At 35.4% G+C, this 21072-nt stretch overlaps 4 protein-coding genes across 5 annotated transcripts; all 4 read right to left on the bottom strand.

The window, feature by feature from the left end:
* Positions 1-1102: 1102 nt before the first annotated feature.
* Positions 1103-4113, bottom strand: LOC121257457 (tetraketide alpha-pyrone reductase 1-like). The gene is made up of 6 exons (XM_041158457.1): positions 3919-4113; positions 3603-3772; positions 2145-2333; positions 1835-1997; positions 1499-1691; positions 1103-1278 (listed from the first exon to the last, which is right to left on the bottom strand). Exons 1-6 carry the CDS (start codon positions 4043-4045, stop codon positions 1140-1142), a joined length of 981 nt encoding a protein of 326 aa, XP_041014391.1. The 5' UTR covers positions 4046-4113; the 3' UTR covers positions 1103-1139.
* Positions 4114-5370: 1257 nt separating this feature from the next.
* Positions 5371-8758, bottom strand: LOC121257456 (tetraketide alpha-pyrone reductase 1-like). The gene is made up of 6 exons (XM_041158456.1): positions 7538-8758; positions 7222-7391; positions 6569-6757; positions 6262-6424; positions 5941-6133; positions 5371-5785 (listed from the first exon to the last, which is right to left on the bottom strand). The coding sequence occupies exons 1-6, from the start codon at positions 7662-7664 to the stop codon at positions 5647-5649; spliced, it is 981 nt and encodes a 326-aa protein (XP_041014390.1). The 5' UTR covers positions 7665-8758; the 3' UTR covers positions 5371-5646.
* A 1716-nt stretch (positions 8759-10474) lies between these two features.
* Positions 10475-17154, bottom strand: LOC121257455 (chloride channel protein CLC-e). 2 transcript variants are annotated; one of them, XM_041158454.1, is made up of 7 exons: positions 16686-17154; positions 16108-16543; positions 15305-15505; positions 13828-14294; positions 12054-12611; positions 11455-11660; positions 10475-11252 (listed from the first exon to the last, which is right to left on the bottom strand). In XM_041158454.1, exons 1-7 carry the CDS (start codon positions 17100-17102, stop codon positions 11222-11224), a joined length of 2316 nt encoding a protein of 771 aa, XP_041014388.1. In that variant the 5' UTR covers positions 17103-17154; the 3' UTR covers positions 10475-11221. The 2 variants fall into 2 exon arrangements, with proteins under 2 accessions (XP_041014388.1, XP_041014389.1); XM_041158455.1 differs by having other exon boundaries at positions 11474-11660.
* Positions 17155-18455: 1301 nt separating this feature from the next.
* On the bottom strand, positions 18456-20893 carry LOC121257453 (UDP-rhamnose/UDP-galactose transporter 3-like). Its single transcript, XM_041158452.1, has 5 exons — positions 20659-20893; positions 20224-20411; positions 19911-20111; positions 19089-19250; positions 18456-19009 (listed from the first exon to the last, which is right to left on the bottom strand). The coding sequence occupies exons 1-5, from the start codon at positions 20792-20794 to the stop codon at positions 18638-18640; spliced, it is 1059 nt and encodes a 352-aa protein (XP_041014386.1). The 5' UTR covers positions 20795-20893; the 3' UTR covers positions 18456-18637.
* Between the last annotated feature and the right edge of the window lie 179 nt (positions 20894-21072).

Genomic DNA, 21072 nt, shown 5'->3' with positions numbered 1-21072 from the left:
TATAACATTACTCAGTATGCAGATCGAACCAACTTGGGTCACTGGCCCTCTTTATATCAATGCGCTTGAATTGAGAAGTAAACAACAAAATGGCGGTCACAAAGAGCGCTAGAGCTGACGAACCACATTGTGGTCACATGAGATGAATCATATTTGTGGGGCAATGCTTAGGTTAAGGCCATAGATGGCTTTGTGGAGTCTGACAAATATAGTGTGGTCGTACTCGAACAATGTATATACATACCTCTTGAATGATATATTGCCGTGTAAGCATGCATTAGAGCATTTTCATCTCTTTCTTCATAAAATTTCTTATAATTTAATTAAAAATCACATTTTTAAAAATTTTTTCCTTAAATTTTACTCATCTCTCAAAAACCTCCTACATCATATTTCATATCCTTTATTTATTCTATTAAAATAATATTTTTTTATTCTTTCTTTATTACTTTTTTCTCTCACTTCCGTTTACAAACTTAACTACTCAATATTTTTTCTTATGTTTTGATCAACTATTACTCTAGTGAATATTTTAGACAAAAATTTAAATTATTTTTTTTGTGGGTATGATCATATTTTTAAAATTAATTTTTTTATATTTCAGTAATTATTAAAATTATTATTTAAAACTATAATAAATATGAGTATGAGAGAAAGTGCATATGATTGGAAGAAGAATTTATTTTATTTATTAGAATAAAATATTGATAAAAGATTATTTAGGAGATAAATAGTGATTCTCTATATTTGAAAAACTACTATTCCTCCCCTAAACTTTTTTCAAATGTAAGAGAGATTTCAACCAAAACCGTAAAATGAGACTCAAATGATAGGAAAAACAGTGTTTTGGGACACTTGCACCGAATGCTCTTAATACAGACATCTAAGCTGAAAAAGCGGTCACCATATGCTCTAGAGATGGAAAGTATGGAGACTCAACACATCACTTATACAGGATGAAGTATAGTACATAAATGCGATCATCAAGTCGTGTAACAAATGATATAAAAAATTAGACACAAGAGGTCACAAACATTGGATACATACGTTGTCACGATGTTTTCCTTATTTGACGGCTTCATTAATTATAGTCGAGGGGCAGTGATTGTGGGCAGGAGAAGTGTCACCACAGAGCATTGCTAGACAGAAATGTAACCTTGCTCCACCAGGGATGCAATACACTCATCAAACATCTCTTGTATTGATTTGAACTTGAATCCCAAACTCTCCAACTTCGATGTGTTCAACTCATAATGTGGTCTGTTTAGTTGCTCAAACCTGAAAAAAAAAAAAAAAACCACATTTTGAAATTAATATGGTGAGTGAAAGAAAAAAAATATAATAAATAATTCAACTTTTTAAAATTTTAAAACAAAATTTATATTATAATAATATTTTATTTAACTTTTAACTTTCAATTTTCATCTCATCTCGTGTCATCTATATAACCAAACAAGGTTTACAAGACAAGCATGTCTAAGGAGGAAATACCATCTACCTTTTTGGGATAGGCAGGGAAGGGTATCGAGCAGCTAACAAGGATGCTAACTCATTATTATCTACAACAGTAGAGCTACAAAGGTATCGTCCGAAAGCAGCTTCATGTTCGTAAACAAGGATGTGGCAAAGTGCTACATCATCTATGTGGACATATCCCATCCTTCCATGCCATTGGAATTTCTCTGTTTCCCCTGTTTTATTCATTCAAAAATTTTAAAATATATATATATATATATATATATATATATATATTAGCAAAATTAACAGGAAAATAAGTATTTTTGAATCCATAATCCCAATTGGATTTCAAGGACCAGTCTAAACTGCAAGCTACCTTTAAGTAAGCCAAGCACATCTGATGCAGTAGAACACAAGTCTGGTGGCAAACTAGGTCCAATGACGAATGCGGGCAGTACGGTCACCAGGTCGATCCCATTTTTGTTGCAGAAATCCCATGCTGCCCTCTCAGCCAGCGTTTTTGATAAAGCATACCATATCTTTAGCAATGAACCAATCATCATGCCCAGAAGATGACAAACTAAATGTTAGTTCATGGTTTAAGCTAAACTATTCTCGTGTTAGTCATTCTCTCTCTTAATAAGTGCAAGTCAAACACATGGAATATTTAATTAATACTATGTAACCTGTAGTCTCTCGCAGAGTTCGACAGAGCTCCAAGATGTCTCGTCCAAAGGTATATTGGGGTCAAAATCATCTCTTGCCCTCGCGGTTGAAGAAGATGAGGTGAGAACTACACGCCTTAGAGATGGATTCTTTTTGCATGAACTTAGAACGTTTAGTGTACCCTGAATAGCCGGTTCCAAGATTTCTGCCTGTTGGTGAGAATGGGAGCACAATAAGGCTATGGATCATATTTCCAGCTTAATTAACTAGTCTTTTAAGATCTGATCCCTACTGATCAGAGAGACAGTTACACCGAGTTTCATGCAAGACTACATGAACTGCTATCTGGGCGTTTTGGTCTCTGATCATTTGAGACTGGAGAAAGATTAGATTTTGAGCTATTCAAGCAGAAGAGAAATAGGCAAATAAATAGACCCTATATCATTTTCTCACTCCAAACAAACATTAAAATATGATTGGCTTGGCAAATAAATAGAAAAAAATATAATTGTAAGCGATTATGCACACTAATACGTGCACTCATTCAATATGATTGGTCAGAAAGTAGATTTTATTGAAAACAGTACTAATTTGAATTTATAATATGAAGGCAATAACATTAATACGCAGATTGGTAGGCAAATTTCCTTGTACATAGCAAAACTCAATAAATAGACCCTAGAGCATCCTCATTGATTTGGCCAAATGAGAAGGTTGGCTAAAATTTACATAACTGATATAAAAAACATCTCACATTGAATTGAACAAATCTAAAATAATTTAGATTATTGATACAGTAGTTAGCCAAAGATGGAGAACTACAATTGATTTACCAAATATTAAAATACTAATTTATCACTCCAAGTAAATATTAAAATATTAGTTTTTCACTCCAAACAAAAATACTATTTGGTTTGTAATTAAGAAATTTAGATAGAATTTTAGATGTGTTTAATCAAATATTTTTTGTTATTAACATTAAATGACTTTTGAAAATATGATTTTTTAATATTAATTTAAGTAGAATATAATTATTATTAACATTTAATTGATAGAGCTATAAAATGTGATAAAAATAAATTAAATAAAAAATTATTAAATTAATAATATTTTTTTTATTATATAGAAAATGAATGAATAATTCAATATGGAGATTGAATTTAAATAGAATAAGCAAATGTAAAAAAAAATTGATATTGACTAAATTTTAAAAATGAATTTGACCAAATCAATGAGGATGCTCTAGCTAGCATGGAAATTATTTAGCACAAAAAATATTGTAAGGTGCAATTCATATGTCTATATCTGTTCCATTTAAATGTATCAAATTTGGATGAGAAATTTGAGAGAATCTAGATCATCGAGACAACCTCTCATTGCTTAATTTGGTGGCTTTAAATTATAAAAGTGGCAAGCTGCAGACTCAATATATTAGGTATGTGTATATATATATATATATATATATATATATAACATGCCTTTGGATCAGATGAAGTTTTCATCACAGGAGAAGCAATGTGGAAAACACCATGGCATCCCATGATTGCATCGTCAAAGCTGCCCTCTTCCATTAGATCAGCCTTCACCAGCCGGAGTCTCTCCCTCGCTCCTTCCAACCTCAGCAGATGCGCTGATTTCTTCTCATTTCCTGCTCATGCATAAAGACAAACTCACGGTAGTTTCAAAACAACTAAGAAGCTAGAATGGAAGGGATGATGCATGCAGTAGCCGCTAGCATTGCTTGTCTTTCTTGTTTTCTGGGGAGGGGATCAAGAAAAATGAAGGTAGAAAAACCTGGATCTCTAACAGTTCCAATGACATGATATCCAGACAAGAGAAGTCGCTTAATTAGCCAAGAAGCCAGAAAGCCAGAAGCCCCTGTCACACAAACCTTGCCCTTAGATTCGAGCTTCCCATCCATTGTCTTGGCTACAAATTAAGAGCATGCTTGCTTTCCGTCATTTTATATATAGGGCATGATGCTTTCCCTTTTGCTGTTGGGAAACACCAAGAGAATGGATGGTAGAGGGTATGTTGTTGTTGAGAGTTTCCAAACGTATGGAATTAGGAGAAGGGTAGCTAGGCCATCTGTTGAGTGGCTTGGCTTCTTCTTCACGTGGGGAAGAAAATTTGCTTCAACGCCTCAAACTTTATGCATCTATAAAGTTGAAGGTACATGCAGAAGTACATTGAGAAATTAGGAAATACGCAAAAAATAGATAGTTGTTTTCTTTAGTTTCCACCTTTCAGTGTGACGAAGAGAGTTTTGAGCCTTTTTGTCGGTGCACATATATAAGAGAATAAAGTTTGAGGTCTTTTGATTTATACTAACACAGAAGAGTGAAATGCTATAACTAAATAACACCTTTTTTGGAGTTTTTAAAGAAAATTTCAGAATACTTTTTTCTGCGTTTGGAGGAAAAGCAAAAAGAAAAGAAAAACCCAAGTAATAATGATGCTACGTATGGGAGAATAGAAGGACACGCTTTGGCATTTGTTTGTGAGGCTACAGAACAGGAATGTGGCAGATTGAAGATAGATTTTGCTGTCAATTCTAATTAAATTTGGTGTTGTCCTTTTCAGGAAAAAAAAAAAACCTCAAGATTGCGATAACTTTTTAAAAAAATGATATTTACAGTAGTATAATATGCAAATATTGTGTAATCTCTCAAAAAAAATGACTAAATATGAAACCTACATGATAAAAAATTAATTTTTTAATAATGAACTCTATTATTCTTTAAAATAATTACGTGACGATTACCATTTCACGATTGTATGCAGCATTACTCATATACAAGTAAACTTCTTTAATAATGGAAGTACTAGAATCCCAACACTATATCACTTCCTTTGGGGGGAAAAAATACTATGCTTTTGATTATCTATATATGCCGATCGAACTAACTGGGATCACTGTCCCTCTTTATATCAATGCGCTTGAATCGAAAAGGAAACAACAAAATCGCGGTCACAAAGAGCACTAGAGCTCAACCAGAAGAAGCACATTGTGGCCACATGAGATGAAACATACTTGTGGGGCAATGCTTAGGTTAAGGCCATAGATGGCTTTGTGGAGTCGACAAACATAGTGTGGTCATACTCGATCAATGTGTATACATACCTCTTGAAAGATATATTGCCGTGTAAGAATGCATTATAGACATCAAGTTAAAAAGGCGGTCACCATGCGCGCTAGAGATGGAAAGTATGGACAGTACTCATCACATCACTTATACATGCATGAAGTATGGTACATAAATGCGATCATCAAGTCGTGTAAATGATATAAAAAATTAGATACAAGCTGAGGTCACAAACGTTGGATACATATGTTGTCACGATGTTTTTCTAAACGTGTTATTCTTTTTATACCCGCGAATGTATATAAAAAGGGATATAGAAAGGATGATAGACATTAATCATAGGAGGCTAATTTATTCCTTATTTAACTGCTTCATTAATTATAGTTGAGGCCGGGCAGTGACTATGAGCAGGAGAAAGTGTCACCACCGAGCATTGCTAGACAGAAAGGTAACCTTGCTCCACCAGGGATGCAATGCACTCATCAAACATCTCTTGTATTGATTTGAACTTGAATCCCAAACTCTCCAACTTCGACGTGTTTAACTCATAATATGGTCTGTTAAGTTGCTCAAACCTGAAAAAAAAAAAAAAAAAAAACCATATTTTTTAAAATAAAAATTAAATTATAATAATATTTTATTCAACTTTCAATTTTCATCTCATCTTATCTGTATAATGAAACGAAACGAGGTTTACAAGAGGAGTGTCTAAGGAGGAAATACCATCTACCTTTTTGGGATAGGCAGGGAAGGATATCGAGTAGCTAACAGGGATGCTAACTCATTATTATCTACAACAGTAGAGCTACAAAGGTATCGTCCGAAAGCAGCTTCATGTTCGTAAACAAGGATGTGGCAAAGTGCTACATCATCTATGTGGACATATCCCATCCTTCCATGCCATTGGAATTTCTCTGTTTCCCCTGTTTTATTCATTCAAAATTTTAAAAAAATAAAAATAAAAAATATTAGAAAAATTGACAGGAAAATAAGTATTTTTGAATCCATAATCCCAATTGGATTTCAAGGACCAGTCTAAACTGGAAGCTACCTTTAAGTAAGCCAAGCACATCTGATGCAGTAGAACACAAGTCTGGTGGCAAACTAGGTCCAATGACGAATGCGGGCAGTACGGTCACCAGGTCGATCCCATTTTTGTTGCAGAAATCCCATGCTGCCCTCTCAGCTAGCGTTTTTGATAAAACATACCATATCTTTAGCAATGAATCAATCACCATGCCCAGAAGATGACAAACTAAATGTTAGTTCATGGTTTAAGCTAAACTGTTCTCATGTGAGTCATTCTCTCCCTTAATAAGTGCGAGTCAAACACGTGAAATATTTAATTAATATGTAACCTGTAGTCTCTCGCAGAGTTCAACAGAGCTCCAAGATGTCTCGTCCAAAGGTATATTGGGGTCAAAATCATCTCTTGCCCTCGCGGTTGAAGAAGATGAGGTGAGAACTACACGCCTTAGAGATGGATTCTTTTTGCATGAACTTAGAACGTTTAGTGTACCCTGAATAGCCGGTTCCAAGATTTCTGCCTGTTGGTGAGAATGGGAGAGAAAAGCAAAATAAGGCTATGGATGTTTCCAGCTTAATCAATTAGTCTTTTAAGATCTGATCCCTACTGATCAGAGAGACAATTACACCGAGTTTCATGCAAGACTTCATGAACTACCATTTGGGCGTTTTGGTCTCTGATCATTTGAGACTGGAGAAAGATAAGAGTTTGAGCTATTCAACCAGAAGAGAAATAGGCAAATAAATAGACTCTACATCATTTCTATTAGCTAGCATGGAAATGTTCTAGCACAATAAATAATGTAAGGTGCAATTCATATGTCTATATCTGTTCTATTTAAATGTCTCAAATTTGGATGAGAAATTTGAGAGAATCTGGATCATTGAGACAACCTCTCATTGCTTAATTTGGTGGCTTTAAATTATAAAAGTGGCAAGCTGCAGACTCAATATGTCAGATATATATATATATATAAGAACATGCCTTTGGATCAGATGAAGGTTTGAGCACAGGAGAAGCAATGTGGAAAACACCATGGCATCCCATGATTGCATCGTCAAAGCTGCCCTCTTCCATTAGATCAGCCTTCACCAGCTGGAGTCTCTCCCTCGCTCCTTCCAACCTCAGCAGATGCGCTGATTTCTTCTCATTTCCTGCTCATGCATAAAGACAAACTCACGGTAGTTTCAAAACAACTAAGAAGCTAGAATGGAAGGGATGATGCATGCAGTAGCCGCTAGCATTGCTTGTTTTTCTTGTTTTCTGGGGAGGGGATCAAGAAAAATGAAGGTAGAAAAACCTGGATCTCTAACAGTTCCAATGACATGATATCCAGACAAGAGAAGTCGCTTAATTAGCCAAGAAGCCAGAAAGCCAGAAGCCCCTGTCACACAAACTTTGCCCTTAGATTCGAGCTTCCCATCCATTGTCTTGGCTACCAATTAAGAGTATGCTTGCTTTCCGTCATTTTATATAGAGGGCATGATGCTTTCCCTTTTGCTAGCTGTTGGGAAACACCAAGAGCATGGATGGTAGAGGTTATGTTGTTGTTGAGAGTTTCCAAACGTATGGAAGGAGAAGGTAGCTAGGCCATCTGTTGAGTGGCTTCGCTTCTTCTTCACGTGGGGAAGAATATTTGCTTCAACACCTCAAACTTCATGCATGATCTATAAAGTTGAAGGTACAAAGTACATTGAGAAATTAGGAAATACGCAAAAAAATAGATAGTTGTTTTCTTTAGTTTCCACCTTTCAGTGTGACGAAGAGAGTTTTGAGCCTTTTTGTTGATGCACATAAGAGAATAAAGTTTGAGGTCTTTTGAGTTATGAAAAATTCTTCTTATCGATTATTATTTACTACTCCATACCCCACACTCTATAAAAAATACCCATGACATATCCTATAAAAAAACAAAAAAAAAAAAAACTATAGGTGTGAGATGTGAAAGTGAATAGGGATCGATATATAGAATTCTCTTTTATAGAAAACTTCATAATACTTTTTTCTTTTAAAAAAAAAAATCTTTTGTGTATGAGTGAGATTTGAGGGTAATGGAGTTTTGGGTTTTAATAATTTTATCATTTTTCTCGTTCATATTCTATTTTTTTATTGGTGAATTTCTTTGTGATCATCTTCACCAGTGGATATAGTCTTTGTTCAAACATAACCATTTAAATCTTAATCTCTTGTGGCGTTGCTAAAATTTATTTTTATCTGTCTACTTCCTGGCGATCTTAAAATCTCCATTTGTCACGACACCATCCATTGCCTGTTGTCGGTGTCGTTGTTGGCGGCTGGCGCTGCTGCCTCCCTTCACTAACAACAGGATGATCAAAGAGAGAGAGTTGAACACAGAACCAAAACAAGAAAAAAAAATCGATGTCTGTTGGTAGCAATACATAGAATGAAAATGCCATGACATTGATAAAAAAGCGGAGGGAGGCATAGGCCTCCTAAAGGCCGATCCATGGAAGTTCCATTGCAAATTAATTGTCATTTTTAACTATTAATTTTTTTGTAATGCTCATTGTCATTTTTAACTATTATTTTTTTTTATCATTTCTAAATGATTGGTATAATAAGAGCACTGGCACTGCTTCTAAGTAAAAGTGATAAGAGCAATACATCTTCAAAATTTGAAGAAATATAGATAAAATGATCTACATTGACTTCTTCAAAAAGTAAAAGTTTGAACCATGAGTTACAGTAATTTTAAGTATATCTTCAAATTTGAAGATGTACTATTCATCTTCAAAAGTAATATTTTGTTTTAAAAATTATTCCAATTGCTTTGTTTTTCAGTTTTCATTTCTCAAGATTTTTACTTCCCTCGAACGCCCTTTCATTTTCATTTTTGTGCTCAACTTTGAAATATGTGAAGGAAGAAATATTATTATTAATTAACATATAGTTAATGTAATTGTAAAATATAAAAAAAATTAAAAAAATTAAATATTATTATTAAAAAAATAATATTATATAATTATTTTGACTAATCCAATGTGGGGTTATGACTAAAGAGGTTTTGGATTTATGAAAAATATGTATTTTTTATCAAAATTTGAAGATGGCTTTGATAAAGCCAATGCTAATGCTCTTAGCAAAACATGGCAAATAAACATAAAATGATCATTAAAAGGACAATAAATAATACTATTGAAATACTTTGCCACATTCCTAAGTTATATACAAATTGTCAAATACAACACGTTATACTAAAAATATACAATGTGCATTTTGTAATAAAGACTAATGCCAGAATATAATTTTAAGATATTCACAATTTTTTTTTTTTTTATTCACAGTTAAAATAAGTAAGACTCGCCATTAAACAGTAGATTTTTGTCACGTAGCTCACAAATTTGGCTGCATTTTTTAAAGAGTATGTGAGAAATGGAAATACTATAACTGTACAATTATATTAAAAAGGTACTATAATTACAAAAAAAAATTATAAAAAAAAATTTATAAATTAATATGATGTATTAGATCTAATTTATAATAAAAATAATTTTATAACTTAACTTACTACGTTAAACAATATCAATTTAATTTTTAGTTTCTATCAATTAAATATTTGTCTATCTAATATAGTCTGTCTCAAAAAACAGATTACGAGGCATGTCCAACTCAAAGCCTTGGGAGTTGGGATTCATCATCTGAGCTAGGGGTGGGCAGCCGGGGCTCACGAGCAAAGTTTTAAATTTCATACCGTACTGGCCGTTATGGCCGAAATTTTTCGTTTCGGCCGTCCGGCCGGTACAGGTATTATACTTGTTCCGTACCGGCCTCAATTTCGGCCTGTACCGGCTGATATTTCGGCCTGTGTTTTTTTTTTTTTTTCGTTTTTTCAAACAACAAACTTATTTTTTAATCCTCAATTCAGACTAAACTATTTATAATTTATATATATGTATTTGTATATAATTTATTTATATATAGACTATTATTTTAGAATATAATGTTTATATATATTTATATATATAATTTATTTATAGATCGACTATCTCGAAACGTTATCCCAAAACGCTATCCCGAAACGGTACCGGTACTGAAATATTTCGTTCCAGTGCCTTGACCGGTACGCTGTCCGGTACGGTATTCAAAACATTGCTCACGAGGCCCCGCCCCCACCCCCTCTACGCACCTCTCTATTTTTTAATATAAAAAATTATAATTTTTAATATTTATATAAATATTATATATATATATATAATTTGTGAAAAACTTGAAGTTAAAAATCACACTAGTTCCGCTTGTTTATTGATCTCTCGATGCGATCTTAAATTGTATCTTGTGTGAGCGGTCCAAACCTAACCGTGGACCAGTCCGAATATGGACACTAGAAAATCTTAATGCCTTTCTATCAAATGTAAAGACATTTATGACCGATGGACTTTCGTCCGAGAACTAAAACGACTTCACCAATCAAATTATTTGGCACTTAACTTATGAGATTAATCTCACAAGTTTAGTCACACTAAGATGGAGCATAAATGTGGGTCAAACGCAACAGGAAAATCCAAGTAATTTTAGATTAAAGAGAGAACCTTAAATGAACACGAGCTCTATTCCGATCATGGACCAAATCTACCTGTCCCCGGGAGAGTCCATCTTGCCATTCTTTTACCTCCAAGGGCTGCATTTGGTTGTTAGCTACAGAAGAAGCTGTATTCACCTTTCTTTGTAATATAGCACAGTTGATCTAAGTCGGACTCTTAATGATTCTGGATGCATGATATAATGTGCAAGAACCTTTCACCATGTGGGGTGAGCCGATGAGGTCCCCTAAGGCACCATCCAGGCGTGTGCCCGCGACACGCTTGTCTGGTCTGGGTTGAGAGCCTGAGACAGGAAACTCCAGAATTGAAAGATGAGCAATCTCTAGTGTCAGGTAGTCGGGTTCATCTAAAGTATTTCTCAAGCAAGTATTACGCGACTCAGACCATCCTCAGTAAGTGACGTGCCTTTCTCAAGCGGAAAATTAGCTTAGGAATTCTCTAGTTGCTAGAGCTCTGCACCCACCACCAAAAAGGTCAGCAAATAAAAAACCTTAGTTAAACCATTCATCCAAATAAAAAGGAATTGAAGTTATTTATCGATTCTCTTCAAACTAAACATCTTCTTTTCAAGTTTCATTTTTTATTCTTTTTTTTTTTTTCCGTTTTAATTTGATTTCGGTATGAAGGCAGAGGTAAAAAGAATTGGTCACTAGACCTGCAAGTTAGATCGATACATTCTGCGTCTAACAGGCCAACTAAATGCCCTCGGTGATCTTCAACATCCTCTATAACTGGTACTTGACTCACACCATGCTTATTCATGATAATTTGAACAGAAAGAAGATCCATCCCAGGTGTAGCAGTCCATGGTACTCGACATATTTCCTCATCCAAAGTACACATTTCAGATACCAAAAGCTCCTGTAATAGAAGTAACCAACTAGTCAAGCTTACACGGTGACAAGAGGGTGCAGATAGAATTTACTCACTTATGGTTGAGGAACACGAGAAACAGTTGGGTGAAAATTCTGCATTGGAAACTGTAATGTCTAGAGCGCTTTTGGTTAACAAGGTTTTTTGTTCTGATCTTACTGTAAGGCAGGAAATTTTGAATGTTCTCTAATAAAGCATGTATTTTCAGAGGTACCTTGTTACTTCCAATCAACTGACTACCTCTCTCAACTTTTCTTATCCATTTGAAATGAACTTCAATCTAGCTTCCACAAGAAATCATTCTCATTTTTCCATTCTCTTCCCTCTCCTTGATTTGCTTTGTGTTTCTTCTTTAGAAGTGATTGGAGAAGTGTTATTTACCTTGGTTCTTTTGCTTCTTGCTTTCACAATTTTGCTGAACTCTTCAATGCCTCCAAGTGTCAGCAAACCAATCAAGATGTTATGATCATTAACAATCATTGCACAGGACTGCTTCTCTGTAAGCATGAGACTCACTGTGTCATTAAGTGTACTGCTCATCAAGACAGTCACATATCTTGTTCTCATGGCTTCAGAAACAAATATTCTCTTTTCTAACTCTTTGGCTTCAATATCAGAATCATTTATACAAAGTGAACTTTCAACTTCACAAAGGTTACTCATATAAGATGCCTTTTCAGCAAGTGCAGAAGAAGATGCGCCCATTGTAGAAGAGGAAGACATTTCAGGTTGTGGGGTCGTAGTAGAACTATTTTGCTTGATTTTTTTAATCTCCTTGACATCAATTCTCCTCGTCTGTCCAGAAGTAATCCATGAGGATAGTCCTACTGCTCCAAGTAGCGGTAAAACTATCCGATAGTCCTGTGTCAATTCGAAAAGCAATAAAACTGCAGTGAGAGGAACCTGACACACCCCTGCAAGAGTAGCAGCCATTCCAACCTGCAAGGAGAAGCTCCCCACTGATCAACCGATCACGGTCTTTGGATATCCATGATAATCCAAATAACAGCAACTATAGAGAAAGAATGAGTGTTTATAGTCCCAAATGCTACATAAATGCTTTTTATTTGGATGTGTAATATCAGGTAATTGATATATATATATATATATATATATATATATGCACATACTTGGTAAGTGCTATATCATGTAGAGATTTAACGTAAACAATGTCCAAAAAACCTCAGTTGGCAATTTTGGGCATCAACCTATTTCAACACTTAGCTCTATCCGCAGCCACGCTTCATCTTAGATCTTTTTTCAACATGTCTTATCCCATATCTGGCACATGTTAGTAATTTAAAAGCACAAAAGGTGAAGTTGCTTTGCAAGGACTAATATCTTATCAGAATATACCATCATTTTTGTATAAACCATGGACCAGCGTGGTTGTGTACTATAATGTTCTAGGCTACCATGGCTTTGAATTGTATGGTTCTTATTCTCTAGTAGTTCAACCATACCGAACTTATCTACCACACTTGAATTATAAATCTAACTTTACACTTTAAACATATAAATATTAAACAACAGGCGATTCCTCTCTCTCTCTCTCTCCCTCCCATAAAAACTTGTAACATTAGCCTATAGCAAATAGACACATTAGATCAAATAAAACTTTAGTAATAGAAAATAAAGCAACTTTCCATCCATTGTCCTGGAAATATAGCATCTTTTATAAATCACAGTAGAGAATGGACAGGTTGTGACTCTTGGAGTTAATTACACCATAGGTTCTCCACCATTCTTACCTTTTTTTCCTGTTGTTTTTATTTTTTACTATTTTTGTTTGCTGAAATAACAAGAACAGGAACAAGAAAAAATATTTACTTGATTATTGTGGAAAATACTAAATAGCTCTACTGCAAAGAAGGCCAACTCCATTTTTTTTTTTTTTTTTTTTTAATGTCAAGGAACCTCTCCAAGGCAGTGCCCTTCGGACCTACCTCTACAGAGTAAACTCTGGTCCCGTGCACCGCACCTTCAGAAGTTTCCCTACACGGAATTGGTTAAATTGCAAGAAGGCCAACTCCTTCCAACATCACATGCAATTTCAGTTCTCAGTTACCAAATCATAAACAGCGGAACCCTTCAAATTTATGAGAATTGTAGATAAAGTAATTCTTTGCTAAAATGGAAAGGCATAGAGCAGTACCAGGCCATATGCTTGGGGTGATGCCACTTCCAATATCGAGAGATGAATCAGAGAATTGGATTGAGCAACTGCAAGACTAATGAATTTCCCATATGCCATTCCTGTTGCAGCACCAATAAAGAGGGACGGGGCATAGTAGCCTCCCACTAATCCAGAGGCCCGGCACAAAGAGGTTGCTACTATTTTGACTGCTACCAGCTGAAGCAATAGATCAGCCGATAAACCTTTAACAAATGGTCGAGATTCTAACAAAATGTCAACATTCTCAAAGCCCCAGTAAAGGATTTCAGGATATGCCAAGGCTATCAACCCAACAGCTAGGCCTCCCATTACAGGGAACAAAGCCCGTGGTATGCCAATGGAACTGTGAAGATTCTCAACAATTACCAACATGTATGACGTGCACCTAGATAAGATCAATGAAACGAAGCCGCATAGCATACCCAGCAATAAGTATAGTGGGAGCTCTGAAAGACAGTTGAATAGCTTTGGGTAAATATCTTGCCTTTCTAACAAAAACTTGCTAAAACTCTAGAAACATTGAGGTGGCATTTGCAATGTTTGCTATCTCATAGAACGTTTGTCCTAAAAATTCTGAACCTGAAGAAAGCACTTGGTATGCGCACTATAAAGCTTAAAACCTCTTATCAGTAGCATATAAAAGTTGGAGAGCAGATATGTATAAATATAAATGTTAGTTGAATAAAAATGCAATAAAATACCACTCTTGAGGAAGAAAAAAAAGTTATAATAAGATTAACATATACAAGTTAATAATCAACGTAAGCACAGATTTTCTTAGCTGGTCCCACAAAATAGGATAATTGCACGTGCTTAACTAATAAATAAATTTGAACTATCTTTCTCAAGAGTATTTTATTTGGTGCAGGGGTTATTTTTTATTTTCATAAATTAAATTTGGGGAGGAGGTAATGCCTAGCCCGGGTTCTAGTATAGAAGGTATATGGAAAACTTACTAATAAATTGAAGCCAGATTCAATAAAGAAAATCATGAGAGCAATCAATGACACATAATCTAATAATAAAATTATTGAGCCAAATTCCTTTCTAGAAGAACCTAAGAATAAATTGATAATGGTGTGGTGGAGAAGGAAGTAATTCTGGTGGCAAATGTGCTGATGGCTATAGCAGTGTTGTGGTCGCAATCATCGGAGTGATGGTCTATTAACAGAGGAAAGAGTGTTACTGAATTAGGAAAGGGTATTGTCTCTTGCTCATCTCCTTTCAGTCCTTCAAATGACTTGTTCAACCTATGGTATGGATCATCAGACCAGGCCCCCAAAAAAAAACCCGGTTATTCTTATAATTTTAGATTGCTTTGAGTACTTTTACCAAATTTGGAGAGAGAGAGTCATGTTGGCAGCAGTAAAAAGTGGAGAGCAAGAGCTTTTCACAATTAAAGAAAAAGTACATTTGTTCAGTGTGTTTCTAATTAAAAAAAAAAATCAAATTTTACCACTAGGTGAGCGGAAGTCATATTCTGGAACCTTAAATGCTGGTTCAGAACCAAGACCAATTTCCGAAACTACAGCAGCTATTACCGCACTAAGTATAACCATAGAAGTGGTATTTGTAAGCGATACGGACGACTCTGCTGGTGATGGCCACAACACCGACTCCACAGCGAAAAAACAACCAGCTACAGCAGCATTGAACCCTGTGAAAGCAAAAATTGAACTTCATTGGTAGAAAATTAATATTGACAACAAGTAGCATGCAAAGAACATTGCTTGCTGCACCATGCGTCAATCAATGTATCGGCAACATGTTAAATTGTCAAGGATCGTGAAATCATTTTTTTAGAAAATGCTATTTGTACTTACAATTTTTATTGAAGTAAACATAACATGTCAGGTATTGATATATGAAGATTATGAAATTCAAAACTTGAATTTAAAAAGAAAACTAATAAAATGGATTATGTAGAATTATAAGTATGCGTAGCAACTTTTTTTATATAGGTAGTCAAAGATCGTGAAATCGTAACCCAACTAATAATGATGACGACGATAACACGAGTCAAAAAAGATGTTTCATGGTCTCTTACGGAATGAAAGAAATGGAATTCAGTGGTATTTTCATGAGAATCTTAACCAAAACAATATCTATGTACTTTTCGACAAAAATGTAGACCTTCATGAATAGCAGTTTGCACAAGATATTTACCAAAACCTCTGCAGAAATTAATGTAGACAATAAAATTTTAAGAACGTTTCCACGATGACATGAACATTATACTAAAAAGGAGGAATGACCAACCGGAAGCGATTCCAGCAGCTGATCCCGCAGCCACAAGAGAGAGCTTTCTATTGGGACTTTTGTCGAACAAAGTGCCAACACCTTTGGCAATGGAAGTGCCTATATCAACACTAGGACCTTCAGGCCCTAAGGAATTCCCCGTGCCGAGGGTGACACAAGCAGCGACTGCCTTTAAAAATGGTCTCAATGCAGCCTTAACATTATTAGGCAGCGAAAGCGAAATGGTTGGTGCGGAAGAAGGGGGAGGAGAAGAGTCTTGTTGGTCCGATTGCAGAGAAGGATCAGCTCGAAGCAGGTTCAACAAGCTCACAATGAGGCCCCCACAAGCAGGGACCAAAATGACTTGCTTCCATATCACTTGAGTGGGCTCTTCTCTCAACCACGAGGCACCCCGATACGGAATCCCATCCCAGGAAACGTCACGTATCTCGTGCACCTTGGCCAATCAAATCAAAACACAAAACTATACTTCTAAACATTAATTCGCATAAATTGATATAGTAGGTAAGGAAAGAAGAAGTCTGAAAGTGGTAATGAAATACAGGAGGGAGATAGAGAGACTGGAGAGTGAGACGCACTGCGTTATTGAAGAGCACAACGGCAACGCCTGTAAGAAGACCAACCAAGCAAGAGGATATTATTGTCGCCGAATTAGATTCTTCTGCGACGGAAATTGTTGAAGCGGTTGCCACGCTTCTGAGCTGCTGTTTTTCATCTTCTTCTTCTTCTTCTTCTTTACTTCCGTCCGCACCCATATCATCCTCATCGAACTTTCCACCATCAGGCAGAGCAGAGGGAGGCCTGAGTCCAATCCCGGATTCCGTATAGCTACTGCAATTGTAAACCGGTGACGAAAACGAGTTGTTGAGAGATTGGAGTGAAATTTTGTTGCAGAAAGAGGCGGAGATGAGGAGGAGCGGAGGGCCTGGTGGCTTCTGATAGAAACAGTGGCGCTTCAAATTGGTGAAGCGCCATGTCCATTCCAAACTCCGCATTATCTTATTTCTTTTCCGTTTGCAGCAGATTCACGTCTGCGTCGTTGTCTCTCATCTTGACACCTCTCTCTCTCTCTCTCTACCTCTATCTCTCCATGCGTGTTTAAATAATCTTTTTTTAACTGAATAAAGAGGGGTAGGACGTGGCATTCTAATGGACGAAAATCTGACAAATGTATTAAATAATTCATTTCATAATTTGGAATTCCGTTTTGTTCCAATCAGAACAGTCACAACTTTTGTTGTGTTGCACTGTTCGATTCATTATATATCCTCGTTTTGTTTCGTTCTAAATTTCAGCCGTTTCGATCATTTCGATTCATTCTGAAGTACTTTAATTTTTATGGGCCATGACTCTTATTAGTGCTGTATTATCTAGCATGAGAAATTTTATATAGAAAATTTACACCATACACCTCTACTTAATTAATATGCGATTTGTCATTCTATCTTAAATATGTATGTTTAAATAGAATGATAAAAATAACAAATCACATATTATTTAGATATATGTGTATGGTGTAAGACTTCATTATAAAATGAGAGCGAAAGACATAACATGAATACAGAAACAAGATTTAAAAGAATTATATAAGTAAAATTTTTCAGTAGAATATCATCAAGACTACAACTTGTTATTTGAGGCTTGACTCATCTCATTTTCCATTTTTTAATCATGCAGATAGGGGTGGGCAACAGTGCCCGTTGCCCCACCCAGCATCTAGGGCCCCTAGCGGGAGCGGGTGGCGGGGAGAGCCCAACCCCGCCCTGACGCCGCTTACATATATATATATATATATATTATATATGTAAACATAAATATATATTTATATATACAAACATAAATATATATTTATATTTTACAAATTATGTATATATAAATATATATTACAATTTATTAGACTTGTTCACAAAATATGTACTGACAAATTTAAAAACTAATACACTACAATTTACACAAAATATGTATTAGCAAATTTAAAAATTACATAGTTTTTAAATTATAGTCATATTTATAAAATTTAAATTTATAATTTGGGTCTAAAAATGTATTTTTAATCACTTTTAGACTTAGAAATAATTTGTAAATCAAGTAAAATATAGTGTTTTGTTTAAGTAGATGGAGGCGGGGCACCCACTCCTCACCCGGGGATGGGGAATGGGGTTGAAAACCCATGGGGCGGAGTGCAGGGAAGGGGTGGCCCTGCCCCGTAGGGGGCGGGTAGCACCCCAAATTGCAGGATACAAATCTGCTGCTTTCTTTGCACTATGCTCTTTTGTTTTGAAGAATCTGATAAAAGAAGAACGCATCCACTGGATTCTAATTGCTTTCGATTGACTGCTTTTGATGTGATATAGTTCAGTATTTAACTCAACCTAAACTTCATTTCCTAGCATCTACCAAAATGATAAAAGAACAATTGTGCAAGAAAAAACAGAAAACAGATGACTAACATCTTCAATGGACAAGTTTGCAGATCATGCTCACACATGTTCTTGATCATATATGTCTAAAGAAATTGTACTTTTTGGCTTTATGAAAAGGTTGGCCTATTCAAGGACTTGCCAATTTCTACATCCTTCTCTAGACCCTCTCCATTTTCCCCCTTCAAAAGGTGTGAATCCTCTTCTGATATACTGTGTTTCATGGCAATGATCTTGGTACCAGCTTGCTTCTCAACCTCCACTGCCCAACTATACACAACCATGCCGATGACGGCAAGCATCATGCCGAGGATGTTTTTCGGTGTCAACTCTGAATCAAAGAGTATCCACCCCAATGTCAGGACACATACTGTTTTCATGTGACCTAAAACATTGAAGGAGACTGCAGAGAAGCGTCCAATGCAGAGATACTGACTCATATTGCAGAATACAGCCAGAGAGCAAGAGAGTAGTATGAAAAACTGCACAGATATATTCTAAAGATCAGTAACAATCTCTTTTTTGATAAACTAAGTGCATATAAAAAAAGGTTGCACTTACAATTGCACCAGAAGACAGCTTGTAATTTGATAGAAGTTTTCCTGTAAGGTAATAATCGATTACTGGACCAACAACAAGAAGGGAGAGAGCTTGTAATGGAGCTGTCTTGCTTAGCAATTCAAAAGAGCCTACTGAGTACTTCTTCTGTAAGGAACCAATCGACTGTTCCAAAAGATCATTAATCAACTACAATCAAAGATCAATGCTTGGAGGTATTGCTGTAAAACAACCTGATACCAAGAGATTTCTACAACATAGATATATATGTTCCCAGTCTCCACAAACCCAAACATGAGAAAACTGAAATCTTAAGCTCTTGCAGGAACATTGTCCATTTTCCACAGAGCATGTAATGAACAAGACGCGTGAGCAAATTCATGTTATGCCGGTGGTTTGAGTTAAGATGTTTTATGGAGTTAAGATGTTTGGATAGTGAGATAAAGTGATCTGTGAATAGTAATGAAATTGTTCGAGTTAAGATGTTTTATGGAGTTTTAGAAAATGAGAGAAAAAAAGTTGAATAAAAATATTATAAAATTAAAATATTTTTAGAATATAATTTTTGTTTTGAGATTTTAAAAAGTTAAATTATTTTTTGTGTTTTGTTTGGAAATTTGGAAAAGTTGTAATAATTAAGTAATGATTAGATGAAAAAGTCGAAGATTTAAAATTGAAAAGTATTTGTGTTTATGGTGTTTGAATATTGATATGAGATGAGATGAGATAGTATGCTCTAGTTATCATCGTCTAGAGGTTATTTTGCCTAATTCATGACGAGAGTAACACCAAAGCAAACTAAACCAAAATTTGGGTAATACTCACAATTTGTTGCAACGATGAACATATAACTCCAACACAGGAACAGAGAAAACCTTTGGCATTAACTTTCACATCTGTTACTGTACAGATGCCCACCCCAACAACAACAACTGCAACAGCCATCTTGACTTCCATTGAATACCGTTTGCCATGAATAATCCATTCCATCACACAAACCACAGGAATCATACTTAATTTTGAAATCTGCACCAGATCAGCAAAAGATAGAAAAGATCAAAAGTAAGGCAAGTATGCAAACTTAATTGCCCACAAGAAAAATGGGTAAAAAAAGAAAAACTTGTTAAGAAATGCGTGCCTGGTAAAATCCAACAGAGTTCAGCATGAGGCTGAAGTTCATTCCAGCGATTGAAGTGTTGGCAACAATTGAAAACCAAAGAAGCTCCCACATCGGGATGTGCTTTGATGTAGCAGAATAACCGGCAGCATTAGACAACCAACCAACCAATGCAGTCACAGAAAAGTGGAAGCCAGTTAAAGTTGTTGCTGTAGAGTGCAAAGCAGAGACAAGGGTCAGTTTTTACAGGAAGTGATTGTGATTAAGTGCCATGTTCTTGGACATTATCCACAGCTTTGTCCCAAACCCACCCATTAGCATAATTGCAGGCTGTAGTATTTCATGATCTCAAATTGTAGGAGGTAAATAGAATGAATGTTTACTATTTGTAACTCAATTTCAAAGGCAAATGGGAAAGAAACAACACAAAAGAAGAAAAGAAAAAAAGGAACTGACCGAAGGTGAAAGCAAAACCAGAAGAGGACAGAAGCTGCTTGTTGGTCATGATAATCCCAACAGAGCTTATAATGTTCATAGCCCATGCTCCAACATCCGACACTGCTACAGTCGATGATTTCCTCTCCTTCTCCATTTACGTAAACTTGGCAAATCGCATAAAGATGCCAAAGTTCTAGCCGATGGACAACGTACAGATCAGTATAGTGACTCTTTTTATAACACAAACAATAATGTTTTTTTAACTCGGGAAAGTGCTTTGTTTTTTTATGGCTGATTTCATATATATATATATATATATATATGTATGTATGTATGTATATTCATTCCTTTGCCGTCTTGCAGAGCAATCAGCATGTTAGTCACATAAATACACACATACAAAATAAATAAATAAATATAGACGTGAAGTGA

The sequence above is a fragment of the Juglans microcarpa x Juglans regia genome, chromosome 3S (genome assembly GCF_004785595.1).
Source record: "Juglans microcarpa x Juglans regia isolate MS1-56 chromosome 3S, Jm3101_v1.0, whole genome shotgun sequence".
Classification (NCBI taxonomy): Eukaryota; Viridiplantae; Streptophyta; class Magnoliopsida; order Fagales; family Juglandaceae; genus Juglans; species Juglans microcarpa x Juglans regia.
Note: the sequence above shows the minus strand (reverse complement) of the source record. Positions and strands in the feature narration are given on the sequence as shown.

Bases quoted from the DNA above. Each gene is read 5' to 3' on its own strand.
- LOC121257456 (XM_041158456.1), bottom strand. From the start codon at position 7,664: ATGGATGGGAAGCTCGAATCTAAGGGCAAAGTTTGTGTGACAGGGGCT. The intron at 7,392-7,537 runs GTTTTTCTACCT...ATGCATGAGCAG, and splicing joins TGGAACTGTTAGAGATCCAG to GAAATGAGAAGAAATCAGCG. The intron at 6,758-7,221 runs GCATGTTCTTAT...TCTCACCAACAG, and splicing joins AACCTTCATCTGATCCAAAG to GCAGAAATCTTGGAACCGGC.
- LOC121257453 (XM_041158452.1), bottom strand. From the start codon at position 20,794: ATGGAGAAGGAGAGGAAATCATCGACTGTAGCAGTGTCGGATGTTGGA. The intron at 19,251-19,910 runs GTGAGTATTACC...CTTTTGGAACAG, and splicing joins GTTCATCGTTGCAACAAATT to TCGATTGGTTCCTTACAGAA. The intron at 19,010-19,088 runs GTAAGTGCAACC...ATATCTGTGCAG, and splicing joins AGCTGTCTTCTGGTGCAATT to TTTTTCATACTACTCTCTTG.
- LOC121257457 (XM_041158457.1), bottom strand. From the start codon at position 4,045: ATGGATGGGAAGCTCGAATCTAAGGGCAAGGTTTGTGTGACAGGGGCT. The intron at 3,773-3,918 runs GTTTTTCTACCT...ATGCATGAGCAG, and splicing joins TGGAACTGTTAGAGATCCAG to GAAATGAGAAGAAATCAGCG. The intron at 1,279-1,498 runs GTAGATGGTATT...TTTTTTTTTCAG, and splicing joins TCCCTGCCTATCCCAAAAAG to GTTTGAGCAACTAAACAGAC.
- LOC121257455 (XM_041158454.1), bottom strand. From the start codon at position 17,102: ATGCGGAGTTTGGAATGGACATGGCGCTTCACCAATTTGAAGCGCCAC. The intron at 16,544-16,685 runs GTGCGTCTCACT...TGATTGGCCAAG, and splicing joins TTGTGCTCTTCAATAACGCA to GTGCACGAGATACGTGACGT. The intron at 14,295-15,304 runs GTAAAATTTGAT...ACTGTCTTTCAG, and splicing joins TGACTTCCGCTCACCTAGTG to AGCTCCCACTATACTTATTG.